Genomic DNA, 27,315 nt, shown 5'->3' with positions numbered 1-27,315 from the left:
ATGGAACATTCTTTAAGACTGACCATTTACTAGGGCTCAGCAGGTTGAGGACCTAACACTGTCGCTATAAGGATGCAGGCTGGATCCCTGGCCTTGCTTGGTGGGTTAAGGATCCACCTTTGTTGCAAACTTGGATCTGGCTGTTGCAGTGGCTGTGACATAGGCTGGCAGCTGCAGTTCCAATTCAACCCCTAGCCTAGGAACTTCCATATGCCATGCGTGTGGTTGTATAAAGAAAAAAAAAAAAAAAACAGTATGGAGGTTACCCTAAAAACTAAAAACAGAATTGCCACATCATCCAGCAATCTTACTACTGAGCATATACCCAGACAAAACTAATTAGAGAAGATATTCACCGCAGCACTGTTCACAACAGCCAAGATATGGAAGCAACCTAAATGCCCAGCGACAAATGAATGGATAAAGATGTGGTGTGTATATATCCGTATATATATATATATATATAATGGAATATTAAAGAAGAATAAAATAATGCCATTTGCAGCAACATGAAAAGACCAAGAGATTATTATACTAAGTGAAATAAATCACAAAGAGAAAGACAAATACTGTGTGGTATCACTCATATTGGAATCTAAAATATGACACAATGAGCTTGTCTACAAAACAGAAATAGACAGAGAAAAGACTTGTGGTTGCCGAAGGGGAGAGGGACTGGGGTGGGAAAGATTGGGAATTTGGGATTAGCAGGTGCAAACTATGGTACACAGAATGGATAAACAACAAGGTCCTGCTATATTGCAAAGGGAACAATATTCAATACTCTGTGATAAACTACAACGGAGAAGAATATCTATGTGTGTATAGCTGAGTCACTTTGCTGTAGAGCAGAAATACAACATTGTAAATCAACTATACTTCAATAAAAATGAAAAAACAAGTTGATTCAGCTCAATCCACAAGCCTTAACCCCATGATGTTACTGGATGCTATTTTCTTCTTACTGAAGACAGCTTGAGCAGCTTCTATTTCTGCTAAAGCCATCTTCCTACCTAACACTAATGTCACAATTACAAAGGGTATATTCATGCTGCTACACATGTTCAAAAGCTTTGGATGAGAAAGGAAAAAAATTTAAATGCAGATCTTCTTTATTTAGCTATGGTACTAGAACAACTTTGCCCAAATTGTTTTATTTTGCATAACAAGTTTATTTTTAAAAGGTATATGGACAATAAACAAAGTAAACTTCCCGTCAGATCTTAACTGCTGCCAGGTATTATCTGTCCTAGAATTGTTCCATTAAGTTCCAGTCTCTAAACATCTTAAATTCAATAATCGTCATCTTCATCAGAGTCCATTACTTTTCTTCTGTTGAACTGGAGGGAAAATTAAATGAATATCATAACATGTTTAATAAAGCTTAACTCAGATTTTCTGAGAAGATAAATTTCTACCTACTACTGCAAGACATTTCCGTCTTTAAAATAACTTATTTAGTGTTTCAGATCCAAGGGCAGGGAAGGACAACAAAAGAAGAGGCTTAAAAATCAGACCCTTGGAGTTCCCATCATAGCTCAGTGGTTAACGAACCTGACCAGTATCCATGAGGACGTGGGTTCGATCCCTGGCTTTGCTCAGTGGGTTAAGGATCTGGCATTGCCATGAACTGTGGTGTATGTCACAGACGCGGCTTGTATCCAGCATTGCTAAGGCTGTGGCTGTGGATGGCAGCTATGGCTCCGATTAGACCCCTAGCCTGAGAACCTCCATATGCCACGGGTGTGGCCCTAAAAAGATTAAAAAAAAAAAAAAATCAAACCCTAAATATATGCAGCCTTTCTCCCTAGACTTCCTTGTGCTATAAAATGAAAATGTCTAGAGGCTGAAACGTTTGCTATAATAGATGCATATGCAACACTTATTTAAAGTATCAGTCTTTCTTCTGCCATGAGCATTTGGGAAACTTACTTTAACTGTTGTTTTCTTTTCTGTTTGTTGGCTTACTTTTTCGAGGATTTCTATTAAACCTTGTTCTGATACCTAGGATAACCAGAAAGAAAAACAGTACTTTTTTTAAAACAAAGAACTGACCTCAGCAGACTGAACTTTTAGTCCTTCCGGGTGTGGGGATGAAGGTCAAGCGGGAAGGAGAGTAGACCAGCAGCCTGAAACCCCTGGCTATAAGGCTTAGTTTTAAGTTCCACATAAAATCTGCCCTGCTGGTTTTCATTTGAGGGAGGAAACGTATCCATCTTTAAAGAATCCGTCATTCAAGGACATGATCTGCCTTGAAATCTGTCCTTGAATCCACTTTCATTCAAGGAAGTTAGCCTCCTTAAAAAATCCAAAGTGAGCAGGTATTTAAGAACACCTTTATCACCACTAGTAGACAAGGACAACCACTGAGTTAAGTGTCAGGGACAGAGACACACAGCCTCTGCTCTTGAAATCTTGAGAAACCCGAAAGCAGGAAACCAGCTGTCTCTTTTACACACATTCTCAGTGTAAGGGGTTCAGGGCAGGCTGATCCCTGCAGGCTGTGGTGGCAGCAGAGGGTCTCTCAGTGCAGGTGGGGCTCCTCCGGATCTTGAAAGATTACCAGAATATATTCACAGTGGCATTACGGCAATGCACATAATTACCAGGAGTTTTAGCACCTCCTCATTTGCAAAACAAACATAACTTTACCTATTTTAATTAGTGTTACTCAAACCTTATTTCCAGTGTAAAGCAGTTTCAGCTAGCTGACCCTAAAAGTCACTGGTTTCCACATAAATAACACCAACAAGGTTCCACAGCAATGTCAGGAAAGGAAAGCAGAGGATTTTAGGAAAGACAAGCAGTTATCTTTTAGGAACTATGGTAGGTACAGCTATTCTCTCCTTCAGCAACTGCTTCAAGAATTCTATAAGCAGAAAATGATGAAATTGACCTTCTGAAGATAAGTTTTGACTAAGTAGGTAACAATAGGTTAAAACTGCCTCAAGGCAGTCCAAGCTTACCTTTCCACTTAGCTGTCCATATCGTGCCATCTGTATAAGGTAGTTCTCTACTGCTTTAGTTTTCTCAGGCTTTACAAGTGCTAAGTTACTTACTAAAAAGGAAAAAAAAAAAACACACACACATACAAAGAAGTCAAAACTAAATGCACTTATATCATACTTTGAAACCAAGCAGTGACATTTCCAAAGCACTTCAGACTTATTTACGTCTAGAGACTAGCAAAGTAGGTAGAAGAGACACTTGATACTCCTCTGAAAAATGAGATTTAAGTTCAGCTATGTCAGTCTCAGTCAAGACCACAGAGAGGTAGCGGTAAAGCCAAGGTTAAACCTGCATCCTCAGATTCTAAGCCTTATGCTTAAAAAACAAACAAACAAAAAACCCCATATACATGACTGCTTTCTGCAAAGCTCTTTATACATTACTATGCATATAAAATCTTGCTGATCCATCTAAGCTTGCCTTCAAGTTACAATATAGAATATACTGGTTCATTCTGACTGGCTCACTGTTTCTATGTGGTTTTCTCTTCAATTTTTATTATGAAAAATTACAAACATGCACTCAAATGGAGAATATAGGTATTCTTTGTTTTGTTGAGCCTCACTTTTTATACTTTACAGATAATCCATTTTTTACAAATGAAGGTATGTGGCAAGCCTGTTTTAAGCACGTCTACTGGCGCCATTTTCCCAACAGCACCTGCTCACTTCATGCCTTTGTGTCACATTTTGGTAATTCTCATAATATTCCAAACTTTCTATTAATATTACATTTGCTACGTTATCTGTGATCAATGATCTCTGATGTTACTGCAAAAAGATCGTGACTCACTGAAGGCTCAGATGATAGCATTTTTAGCATTAAGGTTTTTTTTTTTTTTTTTTTTTTAAGTCTTTTTTAGGGCTGCACCATCGTCATATGGAACGTCCCAGGAGGCTGGGGCCAAATTGGAGCTGCAGCTGCCAGCCTACACCACAGCCACAGCAATGCCAGATCCTTAACCCACTGAGACCAGGGATCAAACGTGCATCGTCATGGATACTATCAGTTTCTTAATCCACTGAGCCACAATGGAACCCCAGCATTAAGGTATTTTTATTTATTTGTTTATTTATTTACTTATTTTGGTTTTTTTGCCATTTTCTTGGGCCGCTCCCGCGGCATATGAAGGTTCCCGGGCTAGGGGTCGAATTGGAGCTGTAGCTCCTGGCCTAAGCCAGAGCCACAGCAACGCGGGATCCAAACTGTCTGCGACCTACTCCACAGCTCACGGCAATGCCGGATCCTTAACCTGCTGAGCGAGGCCAGGGATCGAACCCGCAACCTCATGGTTCCTAGTCGGATTCGTTAACCACTGAGCCACGACAGGAACTCAAGGTATTTTTAAATGAAGGCATGTACATTGGTTTTTTTAAAGACATGATGCTGTTACACACCTAACGGACTACAGCCTAGCGTAGCTCAATTTTTGCATCTACTGGGAAACCAAAAAATCTGTGGGACTCACTTTATTAAGGTGGGCTGGAACAAAAGCCACAGAATTTCCAAGGTCTGCCTGTACAAACAACCTGATCCCCTATTACACACTTTGACTACCAGCAACACTTTGTGATTAACTCTATTTAAGAGTTTCTGTAAATTTTCCCTTGGTATCTGTAAGGGATTGGTTCCAGGATGCTCTTTGGATGCCAAAACCTGAGGATGCTCAAGTCCCTTATATAAAATGGTACAGTACAATAATCAGCCCTCTCTATCTGTGGGTTCTAACTCCGAGGATATGGAGGATATACATGCACCTGGAGAGCACTTCCTTGATAAGTGAGGACGGAGCTGGTACTTTTAACCATGATTTAAATACATTCTTTTAGGTTTATAAACTTCACACTTCTTATAATCTGTATCTCATGTGTTTTTAGGTTAAACAAATGCTTATTCCAGAGACAGCAATAATTTCATATATTATCTCCCTATTCAAAAAACTCAAGCCAATTTTATGGAAATAAAAAAAATGAAAGATGCTTACACCGGGCCCGGGCTGACTGATCCAGAACTTGGGCTAAGATACTGTTTCTCATTTCTGCTTCCCTATAACAAAAACAGGATAAGCAAAATTAGAATTAAGCAGTCAGCATTCCTACTAAACATGGAGAAATGTAACGAGTCCGATCTTACCCTCAAAGGCCAGCTTTATATTTTGATTATAAATCTACAAAGTTGAAAGGTAAAACTTCACATTTTTATAATCCAGGGTGGAGTTTCAATTCAACCACCATTATAAACACATATTAAGTATCCGTATTGAGTATCCAGTGTGTGAGGGGTGCTAGAAATTTGTAGTGAGATTTTAGGCACTTACAAGGACCAGGTGATGAGTCTATGTAACCTCCTCAGAGATGAAGAACCTGCGTTCCCTGGAAACGAATCCGACTAGGAACCATGAGGCTTCTGGGTTCGATCCTTGGCCTCGCTCAGTGTGTTAAGGATCAGTGCTGCTGTGAGCTGCGGTGTAGGTCACAGACGCAGCTCAGGTCCCTCATTGCCATGGCTCTGGCATAGGCCGGCAGCTACAGCTCTGATTAGACCCCTAGCCTGGGAACCTCCATATGCCGCAGGTGTAGCCCTGAATAGCACAAAATACAAAATACGAAAAGAAAAAAAAGAAGAAAGAAAGAAACTGGGACACACACAGGCAACCATGGCCCAGAGAGGACCAGATCCCACATTTCAAGACTCTCAGTTCTAGTTTTGGGGTGGAGGGGAGTGAATCCTTGCATCTTCCTACCTATCTAGCAGGAACTACTGTTCCTATGTTTTTAAGCATAAACTGTTTTTCAAATAAAGCCCTTCAAAGAAATTAAAACACAACATATGCAAAATTAGAAGCTGGCTCAATTAGAAGCTGGGGCTGCCTGTGCCTACTAATTACTCCCACCTGAGAAGCCTTAGGGTTCAGGAACACAGACTGAAGCCCACTTCCAAAAGCCATTCCTTATTACTCCCGAGTACTTCAACCCTGCCACAACCTACTACTGTATTTCACTGAATCCAAGACACCATCTATTGTAACTCAAGTCATATATAGCGTTATATATGGATGGAAAATACCCCAGATGAAGTGCCTAACATGAGACCCTCATTCAAAGCTGAGGTATCAAAGAGCAAGAGCTTCAATACAAAGTCAACAAGAAATAAACCTGCCATGCAGAAAGAGACGGCAAGGAAGTGTGCATACATCAACCTTGGCCCTGAGAGGAAGTTTTAAAAAAAAAAAAAAAAGAGTCAGAGAATTTGAACTTCAAGCTCTGTAGGCTTGCTGTTTGAGTTCGCACTACCAGGATGCAGGCAAGAGAGAATGCCAAGCAGAGAACTTTAAGAAGTCTCAGGTTAGAAATGAATGACCCAAGTGAAGCAAAAATAAATCCTCTTTAGGACAGAGAGTTTTGTGACTCATGCGAATTTCAGATATGTTAAAATATGTGTGTGGTGGGGGGACGCACATATTAGAATCAATGAAATTCATGTGGTAGTTTTATTTTCGTCTCAGCACTATCCCAAGTACTTACCATCTGTCTTCTCCCTCTAAGGTAAGCTACAGAGGGCAGGAACAGTCTCTGCCTTGCCTATTTCTCTGGACCCAACATAATGGTTGGTCCAGAGCAGGTGCTCTTGGTAAGTATAAGTATTGTTAAGTTAACTAAGAGGCAGCATGGGGGAGGGGGAAATGGGGAGTTAATAGATATAGTTTGTTTTACGAGATGAAAAAGTTCTAGAGATCTGTAGCACAATAAAGAGAATATAGTTAATACGACACAACTATACACTTAAAAATGGTTAAGATGGTAAGTTTTACATTATTATTTAAAAAAAAAATCAGTTAGGAAAAAAGGTAGCATGATGAGGTAACCAGCCATTTATTCAACACACCTGCCAATTGTGAGGTGCTCTGCAAGGTGCTGGGGTAAAATAACACTAAGAATACATTAACAGTTAATATTTATTGAGCATTTACTAAATGTGAACCACTCCTCACAACCTCCCTACCACATAGTCCTATTATCATGCTTATTTTAAGGCAATTACAGTTTAGCGGGGACGCAAACATCAACAAATTTTAGCAGAAAAACATCAATCAGTGATTGTCATATGTGATTGCCATATAGATCATATGTGTTACTGGGTTCTATACATGTGTATTTAGTTAACTAACAGCAACAACGATTTCTGCAAAAATCAGTATGCAAGGAAAAACTTTAACATTCACACATCTATTAAAAGAACGAAAGTAAAAAAACCCCACTTTTTTGGTGAAACCATCTTTCAAAAAGTTCAGAGTTACCATGGACACAGAGAATAGAGCAAGAGGTGAGTTGAGAGGTGGGCAAAATGGGTGAAGGCTGTCAAAAAGTAAACTTCCAGTTATAAATAAGTCATGGGGATGTAGTACACAGCATGATGACTAGAGTTAATAATACTATATTGTAGGAGTTTTCTTGCAGCACATGGGGTTAAGGATCCAAGGATCCAGCTTGGCTACTGCAGTGGCTTGGGTCACTGCTGTGCCACAGGTTCAGTCCCAGGCCAGGGAACTTCCACATGCTGAGAGCATGACAAAAAAAAAAAAAAAAAAAAGTTTAAAAAATACTGTGTATTTGAAAGTTGCTAAGACAGTAAAAAAAGTTCTCATCACAAGAAAAAAATTATATGTATGGTAATAGATGTTCACTCGACTTATGGGGGGATCATTTCACAATATATACAAACAGGAAATGATTATGTTGTACACCTAAAACTAATGTTGTGTCTATTACTCGTTAACTTAATTTAAAAGGAGCTACTACATTAAAAAACTCAAAGTTCCAGCTCATACCTGTGCTTTGCTTCCTGTTGTGCTGCATCACCAGGATCCTGAAAAAATAATTTTATCTTTTAGGAATTTCACGGAGGAAGAAAAATAGGAACTGTTTGTTATCTCATAGAGGGGAGAAAAAAAAAACAAAACAGGAACGGTTCTAGATTGTTTCTGATGCCTAACAGGCTCCTGCGGTGGTAGAGATGGCAATAAATATAAAAAATAAAACAATAAAATAATAAAGCTTAGCTTCCACTTACTACACGTTCTGATAACCTTCTAAAGTCACAATCCAATAGAATGTTTTAGGATACAAACAACCATTAGGGAGAAGAGCCTCTGTACTATGAAACCGTATTTCATGTGGTAAGGATAATTTCTGGAAAGGAAAATTGTGATTTGGTATTGGGGACGTTGATAATTCAAACAGCGCTTCCTTCCAGACCATCCCGCTCCATCCCTAAAACGCTACTCCCCCCCTCTTTTCAAGATTAAGGCGTTTTAAAAACGGTACTAGAGTTCAGTGTCTGGCTCCTCCCTGGACCCGTCCCTGGGCCCGCTACAGCTTCAGCACCTGGCACAGAGCAGACCCTCAAAAAATGTTTGTCGAGCACTTGGGTCGGAAAAACTGAATTCTAGAAAATATTCGGCTAGAAGGGCTAGATTCAAGGCTAGATTCAAGAGCTAGAGGCACCGAACCCCGACGGGCTGAGCATTCTGCTTGGGACCAATGCCGGCCCTGAGGAGACCGACTCCCTGCCCAGCAGAGGCCTGCGCCAGACCCGCCCGGGACAACACGTGGTCCGCGTGCCGCCCGAACCCCTGTGCCGCGGAGTGGAGCCGAACCACCCCGGAGTCCGCGGGTGAGCGGAGGCGGGGTCCTCGGCCCCTGGGAAGAGCGCGGGCTGCGGCGCCTGCAGCCTCCGCCCGGGGCCGCGCCCTCCGCTTCGGGCGAGGGCGGCGCCCCGCAGGGGACGGGCCTGGCGGGCGGCCGGCGCGCTCACCCCATGCTTCGCCTGCAGCTCGGCCAGCCTCTGCTTCCTCAGCGCCTCGAGCTCCTCCTCAGCCATGGTGCGGCCGTCCCGGGCGAGCAGCCGCAACCACGCTTTGGCCCACTCAGAACTCCGGCTGCCCCTCGGCGCGCGCGCGCGGCCCTCACCACTGCGCAGGCGCCCGCAGCGCCCAGGCATCACCAATCCAACCCGAAGCCACGCCTCCAGCCCCAGCCAGGGCGCGGGGAGAGGCCCGATTCCACGATCGCAGGCGGTGAGGCACCGGGCAGAATCGCTGCGCGGGGCATTCCTTCTCCGGTCCCACGTCTCTTCTGCAAATCTGTGCTCTACGCGTGCCGGCCCCGTCCGAGCTAGAATCCGGCCCCTTGCAGGGAAAGATAATAACCTAGAAACAGGCCATCATCAACAAGCGTAATAGTAGGTAAAATTTGTTGGTGGCTTACAATGCGCTAGGCTCCTATCATCTCCATCAGATAAGGATCCGGGCGCTTAGAAAGGAGTGATGGAAAGGTCCTAAACCTGGATGGTGGTGATGGTTGCACAATTGTTAAATTTGCTCAAAAATATTAAATTTACATTTAAAATAGGTTGGGGGGCGCTGGAGCAAGTAAAGACTCCCTGGTCACCTTGCTATTAAGAAGCCAAGAGTTCCCACTGTGGCGCAGTACGTTAAGCATTCGACTGCAGCGCTTGGGGTGGCTGCTGAGGCCCAGGTTTGATCCCTGGTTGGGGAACTTAAATATGTAGCTTAAGAAAACCCAACAAACAAAAGGAGTTAAAACAGGCCTTACCTGAGAGGTTGGAGGAGGGGCTGTGGGATGTGGTGGTGTGTGGAATGTGGTGTGAACTCTGGTACACGCCTGACACTCCTCCCACCAACACACACACACACACCTCCCTGGAGGTAAAAGCAGGCCTTTGGAGTGGAGAAGTTGGTGGCATGTGTTGTTTTTTTCAGTTGTGGCAATATATAAAATTGACTATTTGAACCATTTTTAAGGGCGCAGTTCAGGAGTGTTAAATACATTCACCTTGTGTAATCTTTAGAACTCTTTTCATCTTGTAAAACTGAATCCATACCCTATAAATAACAACTCCTCAATCCTTTCTACCTTAGCCCTTAAACCATTCTATGAATTTGCCCATTGTAGGTACCCCCATAAGTGGGATCATACAACGTTTGTCCTTTTGTGACTAGATTATTTCCTCCATGTTGTAGCATGTGTTAGCATTTTCTTCCTTTTTAAGGGTGAATAATATTTTGTTATATATATTTTTTTAAAACACATTTCCTTTATTCATCACTCGAGGTGTTTCCTCTTATTGGTTCTCGTGAATGATGCTGTGGTGAACATTGACACATAACTCTTGGGTATAAAGAATTCATGTGCTTTGAATTTGACATTCTTAACCATTAAGGATGGCTTCTCTTTAATATGCGAACAGACAAGATTTTTGCGGGGAGAGATTGTGAAAATGGCAGTCTGGAGTCTTGTCTTCTGTTTCAGGGTGTCATGTTTTGAGATCCACTGTGGACAGTCATGCAGTGGGTGATGTGATGGGTCCTGTGACTCCCACTCACACAGGTCAGCCTTGGGTGGGGAGGAGACAGCCAGGTCAGCAGACACAAGGATTCTAAACTCATTCCCTAGATCAAAAACATGTTCTCAATGAATCAAATATTTAAAAGTTTAAAAGTTAAATTAGGAGTTCCCGTCGTGGCTCAGTGGTTAACGAATCCGACTAGGAACCATGAGGATGTGGGTTCGATCCCTGGCCTTGCTCAGTGGGTTAAGGATCCGGCGTTGCCATGAGCTGTGGTGTAGGTCTCGGACAAGGCTCGGATACCTAGTTGCTAAGGCTCTGGCCTCTGGCATAGGCCGGCAGCTACAGCTCCAATTTGACCACTACTAGCCTGGGAACCTCCATATGCCAAGGGTGCAGCCCTAGAAAAGACAAACAAATAAAACAACGATAAATTGGGTTTTTTTTGTCTTTTTGCTATTTCTTTGGGCCGCTCCCGCGACATATGGAGGTTCCCAGGCTAGGGGTCGAATCGGAGCTGCAGCCACCGGCCTATGCCAGAGCCACAGCAACGCAGGATCCGAGCCGCGTCTGCAACATACACCACAGCTCACGGCAACGCCGGATCGTCAACCCACTGAGCAAGGCCAGGGACTGAACCCACAACCTCATGGTTCCTAGTCGGATCCATTAACCACTGCGCCACGATGGGAACTCCAATAAATTCTTTATGTAGTTGTGTGACTATTTTAGGGCAGAAATGAAAGGACTTTCTGTCAACACACCTGGGTTGGACCCCTCTTTGAACATATTTTCGTTTTCTTCATCAGCCTGATCAGGTTTTCTGTCTCTTTTCAAGGTTATTTTAATTGCTAGACAACCATTTCATTCAGGGTTTCATGTTTTAGAAATATCTGGCTATCACATCTGTATCTGTGGTTGTATACCTTTTAGGGATTGCTGATTTGATTGTTTTTTTAGGGGTTATTGTTTCTTCTTTGTGTTTTCTTTCTTTCTTTCTTTTTTTTTTTTTTTTTGCAATTTCTTGGGCTGCTCCCACGGCATATGGAGGTTCCTAGGCTAGGGGTTTAATCGGAGCTGTAGCCACCAGCTTACACCACAGCCACAGAAACTCAGGATCTGAGCCTCATCTGTGACCTACACCACAGCTCACTGCAACGCTGGATCCTTAACCCACTGAGCAAGGCCAGGGATCGAACCTGCAACCTCATGGTTCCTAGTCAGATTCGTTAACCACTGCGCCACGATGGGAACTTCATTCTTTGTGTTTTCTGATTATACTTTCCAGACATTTTAATATTTTGCTGGGGGTTTTCCCCCCCAAGGAACTCAAATTTATTAGTATTGATTACTTTCTTTTTTTAATCTTTGTTTCTACCTCCTTTCATATTTCCATTGTAATTGTCCTTTCGGTTCCTTCCAAATGTTCTATTTGTCTATTTTTATTCTTTCTTTTTAATAATGAAAACATTTAAGGAATGAATTTACTTGTGAGTACAGTTTTGTGTGTGTAGATATACATACATGTATCGTATTTTCAATGTTCTTATCTTTTTCTCTTTCACAATGTTTTAAAATGTTTTTATATCTTCTAAAGGTAATAATTTCTTTAAACTCTGATCAAAATAATATTGATTTTAAAAAATCAGTGGGGAGGAGTTCCCGTCGTGGCGCAGTGGTTAACGAATCCGACTAGGAACTATGAGGTTGCGGGTTCGATCCCTGGCCTTGTTCAGTGGGTTAAGGATCCGACATTGCCATGAGCTGTGGTGTAGATTGCAGATGTGGCTTGGATCCGGAGTTGCTGTGGCTCTGGCGTAGGCCAGTGGCTACAGCTCCAATTGGACCCCTGGCCTGGGAATCTCCATATGCCGCGGGAGCAGCCCAAAATATCACAAAAAAGGAAAAAAAAATCAGATGGGAGTTCCTGCTGTGGTGCATCAGGATTAGCAGCCTCTTGGGGGCTTTGGGACACAGGTTCCATTCCTGACCCCCCACAGTGAGTTAAGAATCCATTGTTGCCGCAGCTGTGGCTTAGGTTGCAACTGTGGCTCAGATCTGATCCCTGGCTTGGGAGCTCCATATGCCGTGGGTCGGAGGGAAGGAGGGAAGGAAGGAAGGAAGGAAGGAAGGAAGGAAGGAAGGAAGGAAAGAAAGAAAGAAAGAGAAAGAAAGATTGATTTTAAAATCAGTGGTACAAAGGGAAGGCAGCTCTTCCTGGCCCTGTTCTAACCAACTCAGTCTCAGTTCCCCAAAGGTAAAACTTTCCCTCTAGTTCCTTCTAGTATTACCTTCGCTTATTCTTTTATGAACTGTGTGTTGAGTGTCGGCCTCCTCGTGCCAAGGACATGTTCTAGATACCAGTGTATACAGAGGTGAATAAAAACAGGCAAGCCTCCCTCCCTCCCCCTCCTACGTAGCACTGGTGAAGTGGGGTTATAATATAAATGTAGAAATAAAAGGCAGAACACGTGTATTAGATGTGGTAACTAAAGTGCTACTGAGAAAAATAAAATCAGGTAGCGGGGATGGTTCACGTGGTGGGTCTGCCAAGTGTTTATTGAGATGGTGACTTTTGACTTGACAGAGGCACAGAGAGTCGCAGAGGTTTCTTGTGGAAGAGAATTCCAGGCACAGGGAACAGAAAGGCAAGGGTCCTAAAGTAGGAGCCTGCCTGAAATGTTTTTTTGTTTGTTTCTTTTTTTTGTCTTTTTGCCATTTCTTGGGCCACTCCCGAGGTATATGGAGGTTCCCAGGCTAGGGGTCCAATTGGAGCTGTAGCCACCGGCCTACACTAGAGCCACAGCAACACGGGATCCGAGCCATGTCTGCGACCTACACCACAGCTCATGGCAACACCGGATCCCTAACCCACTGAGCAAGACCAGGGATCGAACCCGCAATGGTTCCTCATGGTTCCTAGTCAGATTCATTAACCACTGAGCCATGACAGGAACTCCTGAAATGTTTAAGGAACTGCAAGTGAGCCACTCAGGCAGGACTGTAAACAGTGGGAGTGGGGAGAAGGCAAATGCACAGTCAGGAAGTGGGTTGATGCTCTATATTTAAATAATATACCGGTGCGCTCATGTCTTAATTTGCATCATTTAGACATCATCCGATGATCTCCTCCCATGATGGATAAGGATTTAACACATTCCGCAATCCCTATTTCTCTTCCTCTTTTTCCTAAGGCTCATACCCCTTTTCAGTTCCAAAGTTGTTTATTTTTCTGTCCTTAAGCAATACATGTACTTATTGCATCCCTTCTGTTTCTTATTCCATCAGGTATAGACAGTGTCTCTTGACTCCCAGCTTTAAAAGATGAAGATACCGGAGTTCCCGTCGTGGCGCAGTGGTTAACGAATCCGACTAGGAACCATGAGGTTACGGGTTCGATCCCTGGCCTTGCTCAGTGGGTTAACGATCCGGCGTTTCCGTGAGCTGTGGTGTAGGTTGCAGACGCGGCTCGGATCCAGCGTTGCTATGGCTCTGGCGTAGGCCGGTGGCCACAGCTCCGATTCGACCCCTAGCCTGGGAACCTCCATATGCCGCGGGCATTTCTACCCTTCCAGTAAGTTCACATCATTTTTTTTCTACATGCTCCACTTCGATTATCTGTGCTACATCTCATTGATATTCCAACCTGTCATCATAATTTAGTCTTTTTTTTCTTTGTGTTTTATTGAGATATGATTGGCTATAGCACTGTGTAACTTTAAGGTGTATAGCATAATGATTTGACGTACATATATATCGTGAAATAATTACCACAATAAGTTTAGTGGATATCCAGCCTCTCATTTAGACGCAAAAAGAAAAGAAAAAATTTTTAATTTTAATTTAATTTTGTTTTTATGGCTGCACCTGCAGTGTATGGAAGTTCCCAGGTTAGGGGTCAAATCAGAGCTGCAGCTGCCAGCCTGCGCCACAGCCACGGCAATGGCAATGCCGGATCGCAGCCACATCTGCGACCTATGATGCAACTTGTGACAATGCTGGATCCTTAACCCACTGCATGAGGCCAGGGATTGAACCCACATCCTCACAGAGACAGCATCAGGTCCTTAACCCGCTAAGCTGCAACGGGAACTCCAAGGTAAATTAAAAAAAATTTTTTTTGTTGTGATGAGAGTTTTTAGGATTTACTCTCTTAACTTTCATATATAATATACGGCAGTGTCAACTATATTTTGTACATTATAGCCCTAGTATTTTCGTCTTATAACTGGCACTTTGTAACTTTTGATTACCTTCATTCAACTCCCCCTCCCCTGAGGAAACCCTCCAATCCTGTAACTACAAATCTAGTCACTTTTGCCATGAGTTTGTTTGTTTGAAATATAATGGACTGGAATTCCCGTCGTGGCTCAGCAGTTAACGAACCCGACAAGCATCCATGAGGAAGGGGGGTGGGGTGGGTGTCGATCCCTGGTCTCGCTTGGTGGGTTAAGGATCTGGTGGTGCCGTTAGCTGTGGAGTGGGTTGCTCGGATCCCGTGTGGCTGTGGCTGTGGTGTAGGCCGGCAGCTACAGCTCCAATTGGACCCCTAGCCTAGGAACCTCCATATGCTGCAGGTGCAACCCTAAAAAAACAAAAAAGATTGACTTTCTTTGTGGTTCACTTGTTCTGTTTTAGATTCCCCACATAAGTGAAATCCTATGGTATTTGTCCTTCTCTGTCTGACTTATTTCGCTTAGCATAATATTCTCTAGGTCCATCCATGTTATTGCAAATGGCAAGATTTCCTTCCTTTTATGGCTGAATGATAATTCCGTTGTATCTTTATGCCTCATTTTCTTTATCCATTCATCCATAGATGGACACTTAGTTTATTTCTGTGTCCTGGTTATTGTTTATGATGCTGCAATGAAATCAGAGGTGACTTTGTTTTTCTTTATCAAAGAAAATTGAACATTTCTTTCTAAATGCTCCTTCATATCCTGTGTTCTGATTGATTCTACTTTTATTGTTAGGTATCTGTGTTATAAAGGCCTTCCTCTTACTTTTTTTTTTTTTTTTCTTTGTAATGCCACATCCACAGCACATGGAAGTTCTTGGAGCAGGGATTGAACTCCCAAGGCTTTTATTATTTATTTATTTATTTATTTTTGGCACACCTATGGCATGCAGAAATTTCTGGGCCAGGGATGGAACTCTAGCCACAGCAGTGACAATGCCAAATCCTTTTTTTTTTTTTTTTTTTTTTTTCTTTTTAGGGCAGCGCCTGTAGCATATGGAGGTTCCAAGGCTAGCAGTCCAATCAGAGCTACAGCTGCCAGCCACGCCACAGCCACAGCAATATCAGATCCGAGCCATGTCTGCGACCTATGCCACAGCTCATGGCAACACTGGATCCTTAGCCCACTGGGTGAGGCCAGGGGTCGAACCCACAACCTCATGGTTCCTAGTCAGATTCGTTTCCACTGTGCCATGATGGGAACTCCACAATGCCAAGTCCTAACCACTAGGCCACCAGGGAACTCCCTCTTCCCTCTTTAATCTGGGTAGTTCCAGGACTGTTGCATTCCTGTCCTTCCATTTGTTGCTATTTTAGGTTGTATCCTGTTTCTTGGATGCTCTATTTTCTATCCTGGTTTAATCCCTCATTTTGTTGAAATATATCTTCAAGCAATTTTCTAAAAACAGCTGGCAGGTAAAATTTTGATGTTCTTGCATCTCTGAATATTTACTCTTATGCTTGACTAATTGTGTGGATGATTATAAACTTCTAGACAAAATAATTCTACACACATATGTGCATGCATACACGGCACACACACACACCCCCCCATATACTCACACACAGTTTTTCTGAAGCATTTGATTGTAACCTGCAGATACCCTATTGCTTCACCCCTAAGTATATATACCCTAAGAACAAAGACATTCTCATACACAACTACAACTATTACACCCAATGAATTAATATAGATAAGATATCATCTAATTGGTACACAACCCCATGTATCTCTTCAGTTGTCCAAATAAACTTTACCACACCTGTTTGTTTTCTTATCAGCTCATGATTCATTTGTGTTTAGTAATCAGTCCCTTTGAAGTATAAAGGTATATCTCATCTGTTTTCTACCATTTGGTGTTGGTGATTAAAAAAAAAATCTGAATTTTGGGAGTTCCCATCATGGCTCAGAGAAAATGAATCTGACTAGTATCTATGAGGAACAGGTTCGATCCCTGGCCTTGCTCAGTGGGTTAAGGATCTGGTGTTGCCATGAGCTGTGGTGTAGGTCCCAGATGAGGCTCAGATCTGGCATTGCTGTGGCTGTGGCAGAGGCTGGCAGCTGTAGCTACAAATCGACCCCTAGCCTGGGAACCTCCACAGGCTGAGGATGCGGCCCTAAAAAGACAAAAAAAAAAAAAAAAAAAAAAATCTGAATTTTGTTCCTTCATAAATGGTATTTTTCCTTCTGGAAGCTTTTGGAATATTTTTTTTTCCCCAATGTTCTAAAACTTTGCACACATATGGGTCTTTTAAAAATCCTTGTGCTCTTTGCTTTGTAGGTATTTTCAATCTAAAAACTTGTAACTTTAACCTTTGGGAGACTTTGGCATACTGTTCATTTGATCATGTTTCCCCTCTGATTTCTGTCTCTCTGTCTGGAATGCTTGTAAAAACTGGACCTCCTGGATAGATCCTCTAGGTCTCTTTTCATTCATGTCTTCTATCTCATGGGTTTGTTTTCTTCTGCTTTCTGGAAAATTTATTCTCTTTTATCTTCTGAGCCTTCTATTCAGTTTATTTCAGTATCATGTTTTCATTTTATAAGAGCCCTTTCTTGCTTTCTGGTTGTGCCATTTACTTAGTAGCTTGTTCTTGATTTTGATGCAATACCTTCTTGAATATAGTTGTGATAATAATCAGAAAAAATTTAAATTCTCAAAAAAAATAAAAGGGAGTTCCTGTCATGGCGCAGTGGAAACGAATCCGACTAGGAACCATGAGGTTGCAGGTTCGATCCCTGGCCTTGTTCAGTGGGTTAAGGATCCGGAGTTGCCATGAGCTGTGGTGTAGGTTGCAGATGAGGCTCGGATCCCCAGTTGTTGTTGCTGTGGTGCAGACTGGCAGCTGTAGCTCCAATTAGATCCCTAGCCTGGGACCTTCCATTTGCCACGGATGTGGCCCTCAAACGCAAAAAGGAAAAAATTTAAATTATCTTCTATTTCCTAAAGTAGTTCTCTTTCCTTTGAGGGTTTGTTTTATTTTGTTTGTTTTTTTTTCATGTTGGTGGTATTTTTTCATGGCAATCCTTAGCAAATGAATACACATATTGTCTCTCTCGGTTTTTCTTCCCTCCCTCCCCCCTTCCTTCCTTCCTTTTCTCCTTCCCTCTCTTCCTCCTTCTTCCTTTTCTTCTTCTTTGTTATTAAATTTCTTCATGGACAAACTCTCAGATGTTTCATTTGCAGAGCTCACCTTTCTTGGTCCTACATTCCAAGCAAGGGGAGGGGATAAGGACTAGAATGTTTAAGACAGAGCTTTTCAAGGAACCTCGGTGTTTTCGGCCCGGTCTTCCTTGCATCTTCTCTCTTGTGCCTCTCTGGGATTCTGTAGAAAAGATGAGCAGCCTGTGGTGGGTCGTTATTATCATGCCTACATCTGCTTGACCTCATCTTAGAATTTTTTCAAAGCTCTCCCCCACCGATGGACAATTTTCTGTTCTCTTGTCATTATGGATTTAGTCCCCGTTTAGTCTTTTCCTACCATTTTTGTAGGCTCTTAGGGGGAAGAATAGAAAAATGGAGTGATCCAGCCATCATTCTGAAAACAGCACTGGTCTTCTTATCTCCAGCTTGCAATTCTGATCGGCTTAGCTAAGTTGCTTAGGAGGCTTACATCAGTCAGGATGGGCTAGGCTCTGCTGTCATAACAAAACCCTCAAAATCTTCATGGCTTAAAACAACAAAAGTGTCTTTCTTTCTTACCGAGGTTGGCTGGAGGTTCTGGCCCAGGTCTCCTCACTCTGAGACCCAGGCTAGCAGACCCTCTGCCATCTCCATGTTACCCGTTGCCATAGCAGAGAGAACCTTGTGAATTGTTTCTATAAGTTTCCACCCAGAAATGATACCTGTCATTTCTTTTCATATTTCATTGGCCAAAGCAAATCATTTGACTATTCCCAACATCCAAGAGGGTAAAGAAGTACAGTCCTATCCTGTGCCTGGCAAATGGAAAGGTGGGAATGTTTGTTGCACAGTACAGGGAACCACCAGAGGATTATAAAATTTCAAGTGGTTGGATTTTAAACTTTTAACTCTTGAATTTTGTAAAAAAAAAAAAAAAATTGTATCGCAGTCAGACTGTGAGCTTGTGTAAAATTCCTGAGGGTTTTTTCTTTTTCATTGTATTATTTGTGACTATTTTTTTTTTTTTTTTTTTGTCTTTTTGCCAATTCTTGGGCTGCTCCCACGGCATATGGAGGTTCCCAGGCTAGGGGTTGAATCGGAGCTGCCAGCCTACGCCGGAGCCAGAGCAATGCAGGATCCGAGCTGCGTCTGCGACCTACACCACAGCTCAGGGCAACACCGGATCGTTAACTCATTAAGCAAGGCCAGGGATCGGACCTGCAACCTCATGGTTCCTAGTCAGATTCGTTAACCACTGCGCCATGACGGGAACTCCCGTGACTAATCTTTAAAAAATGTTTTACGGGGGAGTTCCCCTCATGACTCTCTGACAACCCAACTAGTATCTATGAGGATGCGGGTTCGATCCCTGGGCTCACTCAGCGGGTTAAGGATCCGACGTTGCCATGAGCTAAGGTGTAAGTTGCAAACTTGGCTTGGATCTGGCATTGCTGTGGCTGTGGCGTAGGCCTGCAGATGCAGCTCTGATTCCACTCCAGCCTGGGAACTTCCATATTCCGCAGGTGCAGCCCTAAAAAGGCAAAAAAAATCATGTTTTATGGAGTTGGAAAATGAGTACTCTCTGTTGGTTTTAGACAAGTGTGACACGTTCACAACATGAAACTATATCTTCTTTATACCTGTTAATTTTTAAATCTACCAGATCTATCAAAGCCTAAAGAATTATTTAAAATTCTTACTATACTATTGTGTTTCTATAGATTTCTCCTTGTTTTTATAACAGTTTTGCACTGTTATTTACCTTGTAAGTTTTCATAGTAGATACGCATTTGCTATTTTGTTTAAATAACCGTTGTCTCAATTAATGGGACTTTTAAATTCCTGTTTCATTGACTACATGTATTTTGGAGTCTCTTAGGATCTCAAACTGTCTCTTAATTTTTAAAAATAGCATTGCATTTGGTGGTAATTTCTTAAATAATGACGCTAAAAGCACAGGCAACAAGAGTAAAAATGAATATAGTGGACTTCATCAAAATTTAAAACTTCCATGTAGCAAAGAGCACTATCAATATAATGAAAAGGCAACCTACAGAATGGAAGAAAATATTTACAAATGATCTATCTAATAAGGGGTTGATGTCTATAATATGAAGAACTCCTATGATTCAACAACAACAAACTAACAACCCAATTTAAAAAAGGGCAAAGAACTTCAATAGACATTTCTACAAAGAAGTTTTACAAATGACCAACAAGCACATGAAAAGATGCTCAACATTTTGGAGTCCCCACTGTGGTGCACTGGGATTGGCAGCTTCTCTGGAGCCCTGGGACGCAGGTTCGATCCCTGGCCCAGCACAGTGGGTTAAGGATCTGGTGTTGCTGCAGCTGTGGTGTAGATTGAAATTGTGGGTTGGAGCTGATCCCTGGCCTGGGATCTCCACATGCTGCAGGGTGGCCAAAAAGGGGGAAAAAAAATCCTCAACATCACTAATTACTAGGGGAATATCTATATATCCGAATCACTTCGTTGTACCCCTGAAACTAACACAACATTAAATCAACTATAATTCATTTTAAACAAAACAAAATCACAGTGCGGTACCGCTGTAGTGGCTACTGTCAAAAAAATCCCCAGAAAATAGCAAATGGTAATGAGAATGTGAAAACATTGGAGTCTTTGTGCACTGTTGGGAATATAATATGGAGCAGTTGCTGGGAAAGCAGTATGGTGGTTCCTCAAAAAATTAAAATTAAAAATAACCATATGATCTAGCAATTCATTTCTGGGCATATACTTAAAGGATGTGAAAGCAAAGTCTTGAAGAGATATTTGCACCCCATGTCCATAGCAGCATTCTTCACAATAGCCAAAAGGTGAACACAACCTACTTGCCCCATGGCTTTCTGGTTTTCTACTAGCTTCTCCTTTGTGGGATCTGGCTGGCTCTTTCTCCTGATATTTTTCTTTCTTTTTTTATGTATAATGATTTTCATTTTTTCCATTATAGCTGGTTTACAGTGTTCTATCAATTTTCTACTCTACAGTATGGTGACCCTGTTACACATACATATATATATATATATTCTTTTTTTTCTCACATTATCATGCTCTATCATAAGTGACTCGACATAGTTCCTCTCCTGACTTTTTATACTCACTCCCTGGCTGTCTCATCCAGTGCCATCTATACCCTGGTGACTCTCAAATCCTATCTGCAGCCCTTGGAACTCAGTGCAGAGCATCCACTGGCCCATCCACATCATAGGTGTCTACCATGCATCTGAAATTCAACGTGCCCCAAACAAATCCTGACTTCTCCTTCAGAACCTACCCCCTTCCAATGTTTGCCATCTCAGTAAATCTTGCCACCAGGTCAAAAAAAAAAAAAAAAAAAAAAAAACAGGCACCTTCATATTTGTACACCAAAGATCTTGGAGTCACCTTGACCCTTCTCTTTCTTTCTCACCCCACATCCAACTCACCTGAATATCCTGTGGTCTCTCTTCAACATCTCTCCAGGATCCGACTCCTCTTCGCCTCCTCTCCCACTCCCTGTCTTGGTCAAGCAAGCTTCTTCAGCTGGAGGGCTGTGATGACTTCTTAGCTAAATGAACAAATGAATAAATGATGCTGCGAGTGTTGCAATTAACGCTATCAACACAGACATGTATTCCTGAGGACACCAGCAGACACGTAACTGAACAGGTTCCCATGCAGCAGCAGGTGAGAATAGGTGATCCTGTATCAGCCCATATAATCCAGAGAACTAGCAGTATCCCCACTAGTACTGGATTTGGTAGCTACTCTTGCCCAGTAGCTAAAGTCGAACCTAAAAGACACTAGTTATCATTGGGAAGTCTGCAAACACACATGCCTGCAACCCTATTAACTAACTGAAATTAAATTCGTAGGGTCATCAGAACTTGAAGAGAGAAATCAGAGAATTTGAGATACTGACCATGCAAAGAACGAGACTATCAGAGAATGGGCTGTTGTGCTCCGGCTGATTGATGGTTCTGAGAGGAGCAAATAGGGTCCGAGTTTCAGAAAGTGTGGGGTCAGACACCCCCACCCCCACCCTGAGCCTTATCCACTTCCCCTATCTGTTTTTGGAAATAGAAACAGCTGGAGGGAGTTCCCGTCGTGGCGCAGTGGTTAACGAATCCGACTAGGAACCATGAGGTTGCGGGTTCGGTCCCTGCCCTTGCTCAGCGGGTTAACTATCCGGCTCAGCGGGTTAACTATCCGGCGTTGCCGTGAGCTGTGGTGTAGGTCGCAGACGCGGCTCGGATCCCGCGTTGCTGTGGCTCTGGCGTAGGCCAGTGGCTACAGCTCCGATTCAACCCCTAGCCTGGGAACCTCCATATGCCGCGGGAGTGGCCCAAGAAATAGCAACAACAACAACAGCAGCAAAAAAAAAAAAAAAAAAAAAGAAACAGCTGAAGTTTAACAGTTGATTTTTTTTTTGGTTTGGCCAAAAGGGACACAGCAAAGTTGTAGCACTGAAATATTTCTGCTGTCAGGGTGGCTGCTACATTAAAACATCCCGTTGCTGAGAAAGAAGCAAGTCTTAAAGTGGGACGAGTGGTAGGAGGCTGAGGGTGGGGTGTGGCCATGTGTCTTGAGTGGCGCTGCTTACAGATGGGGCAGAAGGTGCTAAGCCTTCTGGGTGATGTGGTCTCCTTGGCACCACACAAGGCAGCTGCTGGGCACGCTAGGACTCGGCAGAGCAGAGCACTAGCAAAACTGTTGGCGGGGTCTGACACAGAGCTGGGGAAGCTTCCGGCAGTGGCTGTGAAGTGGGTAAAAGAAGGAGGGAGAGGAGTTCCCGTTGTGCGTCAGCAGGTTAAGAACCCAACATCGGAGTTCCTCGTGGCGCAGTGGTTAACGAATCCGACTAGGAACCATGAGGTTGCGGGTTCGGTCCCTGCCCTTGCTCAGTGGGTTAACGATCCGGCGTTGCCGTGAGCTGTGGTGTAGGTTGCAGACGCGGCTCGGATCCCGCGTTGCTGTGCCTCTGGTGTAGGCCGGTGGCTACAGCTCCGATTCAACCCCTAGCCTGGGAACCTCCATATGCCGCAGGAGCGGCCCAAGAAATAGCAACAACAACAACAACAACAACAACAAAAAAAGACAAAAAGACAAAAGACAAAAAAAAAAAAAAAAAAAAAGAACCCAACATCGTGTCAGGGAGGGTGCGAGTTCAATCCCTGGTCTCGCTCGGTGGGTTAAGGATCTGGTGTTGCTGCAAGCTGCAGCGTGGGTTGAAGATGTGGCTTGGATCCGGTGTTGCCATGGCTGTGGCGTAGGTCGGCAGCTGCAGCTCTGATTCCATCTCTAACCAGGGAACTTCCATATGCTGCAGGTGTAGCCATTAAAAAAAAAAAAAAAAAAAAAAAAAAAGAAGGGGAGAGAGAGAGAGGAGGGTCACCTTGCAGGGGCTGCCTCTCAGCATCCCTTCTGTGACATATTTCAGGATGGACACAGGTGATGGGGACAGTACATCTTGCCATTTCTTTGCGTTTTCCATCACTTCCACCTCTTGCTCCTGGTTCCAGCAGCAGCACAGAAAGTCCCAGGATCCCATAGAGGCAGAGCCTACAGAACGAGTCTGTCTCTCTGAATGTTCAGCCCCATCTTTCTCCTCCCAGGACAGGCCACCTGCTCTATGTAGGTCCCCAAGGATCCCTGAGTGCCTGGGGCTCTTAATATCTCCTGCCAGCAGCAGAGGGAGCCCACACTCTACCAAAAGGGATTGAGTTTTTCATTAGACTACAAAACCAAATACAGTAACTCGTTTTTTTGTTGTTGTTGTTTTCTGGGTTTTTTTTTTTTTTTTTTTTTTGCCACACAGTATGTCCTTATAGATGAAGCTTTAATCTCCCTCATCCATCTCTGTTGCTGTAAATTCCTGCTCCATTGGTACCATATGCCCAGATTCACTGGAAGAAAGCCACAGCGAGCTTGGAGGCCCACTTGGGCTTCTGAGCTGTTTGTGCTGCGTGTTAAATTACATATTATCTCACACTGTAAGGTTGTGTCTTGTAAAGCTCTTTTATATCAGTTTATTAGCCACCCTGCAGTTGATCAGTTACATTATGGAGGGGTATCATGGAGCTCGCTGACAATTACGAGGTGCAAGAGGCAGAAGGAAAATTAGGCCCGAAGCACAATGGAGTGGGGGGCTCATCTGATCACTGAGCAGCTGCCTATTCGCCTTCTCATCTGTTTCTCGGTCATAGATAGTGATGCTTCTCTTTACAGAGCAGGCACACACTACACAGAAGGGCATTTTGAATTTCAAAATCCTTTCAGGCTCACGGTTTTTTGTTTGTTTGTTTGTTTGTTTTTCCTGTCTTTTTAGAGCCACACCCACAGCGTAGGGAAGTTCCCAGGCTAGGGGTTGAATTGAAGCTGTAGCTGCCAGTTCCACCCCTAGCAATGGGGGACCAAGCCACATCTGCAACCTACACTGCAGCTCACGGGAACACCGGATCCCAGACCCACTGAGCAAGGCCAAGGATCAAACCTTTATCCTTATGGATACTAGTCAGGTTCCTTACTGCTGAGCCACGATGGGAGCGCCTCTGGCTGACTTAAAGGCACAGTGTCAGATGCCAGGACCCACAAGGGTTACTCTTGGGCTGAGCCACAGCATCATTGTTCCTTATAACGTGCTCTTTCTTGGAAAAAGAAACAAGTTCTCCTTTTCCTTCATTTCCCTCCCAAAGTAACTGACCAAATTGTGTAACCACTCCTAGGAGTAAAAAATTTCAGGTCCTTTATCCCTTATGATGACAGCTGTCATTTGTGCCTGGTGCGAAAGGGGGGGCGAACAGGAAACATTTAGGAAAGAGTTTCTCGGAATTTCCTGGAGGCTCAGTGGGTTAAAGATCCAGCGTTGCCGCTGCCGAGGCTTGGGTCCCTGCTGTGGTCTGGGTTTGATCCCTGGCCTGGGGAACTTCCACATGCCGAGGGTGTGGCCAAAACCTAAAACCACTTGTGGAGTCTTTGGCTTTGGGAGCAGCTCTGCTCGAGCTTTTGTGACCTGGCCAGGGTGGCATCTTCCTTCTGAGATGGATCTCTGTGCCACCGGGTGAGGACATCACCCCGGGACCCCGACTAGGGCCTCCTTCTCCTAGCTGGAAAGCTAACAGGTTTTTACTTTTGAAGCCCCCACTACGTAAAATGTCAAAAAAAAAAAAAATAGAAAGGCAACTCTAGTTCCACCCCTAGCCTGGGAACTTCCATGTGCTGCAGGTGCAGCCATTAAACATCATGATAGTGTTTAAGTAAATAATAAATGACAAGATGGGCATGGAAACTAGCTGACACACTCTGTCTCATCCAGGGTATTAATCCTGACATTGCACTTTTTCTCTCTAGTTTGTTGCTGATACATTTTTTTTCCCCTCCCAGGCTGTGTGTACGCCCGTGGTCAAGGGAGAGCTGTGGGTTCTGGGCCTTGTCCCTGGGTGGCAGCCTTGATACAGTCAGTGGGGGGCTGAATGGTTGGGGGCCAAAATGTCCTAGCCCTTACCTGCCTGGTCCAAAGAGAACCGACCTCAAAGGAAATTAAGAAGATCCTTACCTGTCCTTACATAGAACCAGAAAGACTCTCACCTGTTGGTTAAAGAAACGGTACTGAGAAGGGGATTCTGTTTCTAGCAATATGATTATTCATCCATTCACTTGGTCCTTTTTTTTGAAAGCCTACTAAGCTCCAGGCCTAGTTCTGGGCATTTGGGAAACAGAGGCAGATAAGACGCAGTAGGAGTTCCCATTGTGGCTCAGTGGGTTAAGAACCTGACATGGTATCTGTGAGGATGCAGGTTTGATACCTGGTCTTATTCAGTGGGTTAAGGATCCGGTGTTGCCACAAGCTGTCACATAGGTTGCAGATGCAGCTCAGATCTGGCATTGCCATGGCTGTGGTGTAGGCCGGCAGCTGCAGCTCCAACTTGACCCTTAGCCTGGGAACTTCCATATGCCACAGGTGCGGCCATAAAAATAAAAAATAAATTATTATTAATTAAAAATATAGGAGTTCCTGCCATGGCTTAGTGGAAACGAATCTGACTAGCATCCATAAGGGCGCATGTTCAATCCCTGGTCTTGCTTAGTGGGTTAAGGATCTGGCATTGCCATGAGCTGTGGTGTAGGCCAGCAGCTGTAGCTCTGATTCAACCCCTATCCTGGGAACCTCAATATGCTGTGGGTGCAAAAGACAAAAAAAAAAAAAAAAAAAAAAAGTAAAGACTCTCTTTGTGATAGAATCATTTCAGAGTGAAAACCCAAAAATCAACTGGTCACTGAAATATATCAAACAAAATGATCCTGGCCAGTATGTATTAATAGCAATAAAGTGACAATTTCAAGGCACATGCTTTCTTTGCTGGGTCTAGAAGAGGAATATGATGGAAACAATGAGCTAGGATGGCCCAGGTCAATTAAAGAAACACGAAGCAGTAAATACCCATCTTTCCAGGAAGGCGTCATAAACAGGTAGTCACTACTCTCTCTATACCTGGTGATGGATTAACCGATATTAAACATCAAGTTATTCAGCTTGGGCTGCTGAAGACAAGACGGATGGTAGGATCTTAATTCACAAAGATAATAGGCAAAAGCAATTTGTCTTTTTTTTACAACAAGCATTTATCTTGATATAAAAGCTTGCATCTATGATATAAATCATATATATGTTTATGTATGCAACATATAGATCATTTATACACATACATGTTATGACAGAGCGTTATGAGACTGTGAAATACCCAGATGAAAAAAGGGAAGTTTCAGTGGGCTGAATGGCTCTTTCCCCACACTGTGGACATTTAGCTTCATGAAGACAGAACATCCAGATCTATGATTTTTCCCTCGTAGGATTACTTGAACTCGTAGACTTGGCTTTCCTCTCTGTGCAGTGGCTGAGACGTGCCTCCATGTGAATGGGGTCATTCCTGCTCACCTCCTGTACAGAGGGGCTGCTTTTGGGGAGTTCATCAAAGACCTAGAGAAAAGAAGCTTTGAAAAGCTCAGAACAGGGCAGTTCCCATTGTGGATCAGTGATAACAAACCCTACTAGTATCCATGAGGATGTGGGTTTGATCTCTGGCCTCCCTTGGTGGGTTAAGGATCCAGCTCACAGCAGACACGGCTGGTGTAGGTTGCAGATCCTGCATTGCTGTTGCTATGGCTGTGGCTGTGGCGCAGGCCAGCAGCTACAGCTCCGATTCGACCCCTAGCCTGGAATCTTCCATCTGCCGCAGGTGCGGCCCTAAAAAGACAAAAAAGAAGAAGAAAAGAAAAGCACAAAACACACGTTTCCTTTACTTGTGGCTGATTATGACTGCAAAGCATTATTTCAATAGATGAGTGAGTTCTTGAATGTTTTCAGAGGGTTTCAGACAGAAGTGTGCAGGCCATGGGACTGGCAGGTGGTTAGAGGACATTTTTGACTTTTGTCTTCTCTGGACTTAAAGTTAAAACAAACAAACTGTACTGTGAGCCCCCAAACAGTTTTTGCAAGGTTCGGCTAGTGTAAAATTATTAATTCACTCAAGTCTTCATTAGCTTATCAGTCAAAGGGTCTTCAATTTTAG

General features: G+C 43.3%; 1 protein-coding gene and 1 long non-coding RNA gene across 10 annotated transcripts in view; one reads left to right on the top strand and one right to left on the bottom strand.

The window, feature by feature from the left end:
- Positions 1–1,151: 1,151 nt before the first annotated feature.
- On the bottom strand, positions 1,152–9,022 carry PDCD5 (programmed cell death 5). Of its 3 annotated transcripts, XM_005655804.4 has the most exons (6): positions 8,824–8,979; positions 7,838–7,875; positions 4,994–5,055; positions 2,967–3,058; positions 1,933–2,004; positions 1,152–1,340 (listed from the first exon to the last, which is right to left on the bottom strand). In XM_005655804.4, the coding sequence occupies exons 1-6, from the start codon at positions 8,887–8,889 to the stop codon at positions 1,293–1,295; spliced, it is 378 nt and encodes a 125-aa protein (XP_005655861.2). In that variant the 5' UTR covers positions 8,890–8,979; the 3' UTR covers positions 1,152–1,292. The 3 variants fall into 3 exon arrangements, 2 of the variants coding, with proteins under 2 accessions (XP_005655861.2, XP_084816550.1); XM_084960424.1 differs by lacking the exon at positions 1,152–1,340 and having other exon boundaries at positions 1,944–2,550; XR_014806025.1 differs by lacking the exons at positions 1,152–1,340; positions 1,933–2,004; positions 2,967–3,058; positions 4,994–5,055; positions 7,838–7,875 and adding an exon at positions 8,079–8,198 and having other exon boundaries at positions 8,394–9,022.
- A 44-nt stretch (positions 9,023–9,066) lies between these two features.
- Positions 9,067–27,315, top strand: part of LOC110260976 (uncharacterized) — a 108,355-nt gene continuing 90,106 nt past the window's right edge. For 5 of the 7 annotated variants that reach the window (XR_014806039.1, XR_014806038.1, XR_014806041.1 and 2 more), the window contains exons 1-2: positions 9,067–9,249; positions 13,666–13,951. This is a non-coding gene — a long non-coding RNA (uncharacterized LOC110260976). Of the gene's footprint in view, positions 9,254–13,665; positions 13,952–22,060; positions 22,163–27,315 lie in introns of all 7 variants that reach the window. The other 2 variants (XR_014806043.1, XR_014806042.1) reach the window with 2 other exon arrangements.

This window comes from Sus scrofa, chromosome 6, assembly GCF_054392235.1.
Source record: "Sus scrofa isolate SSC_HxYL_T2T_F1_AM1 chromosome 6, Sscrofa_HxYL_maternal_Yorkshire_Landrace_v2.0, whole genome shotgun sequence".
Lineage (NCBI taxonomy): Eukaryota > Metazoa > Chordata > Mammalia > Artiodactyla > Suidae > Sus > Sus scrofa.
The sequence above is the reverse complement of the archived record's forward strand: the minus strand, read 5'-3'. Positions and strand labels throughout refer to the sequence as shown.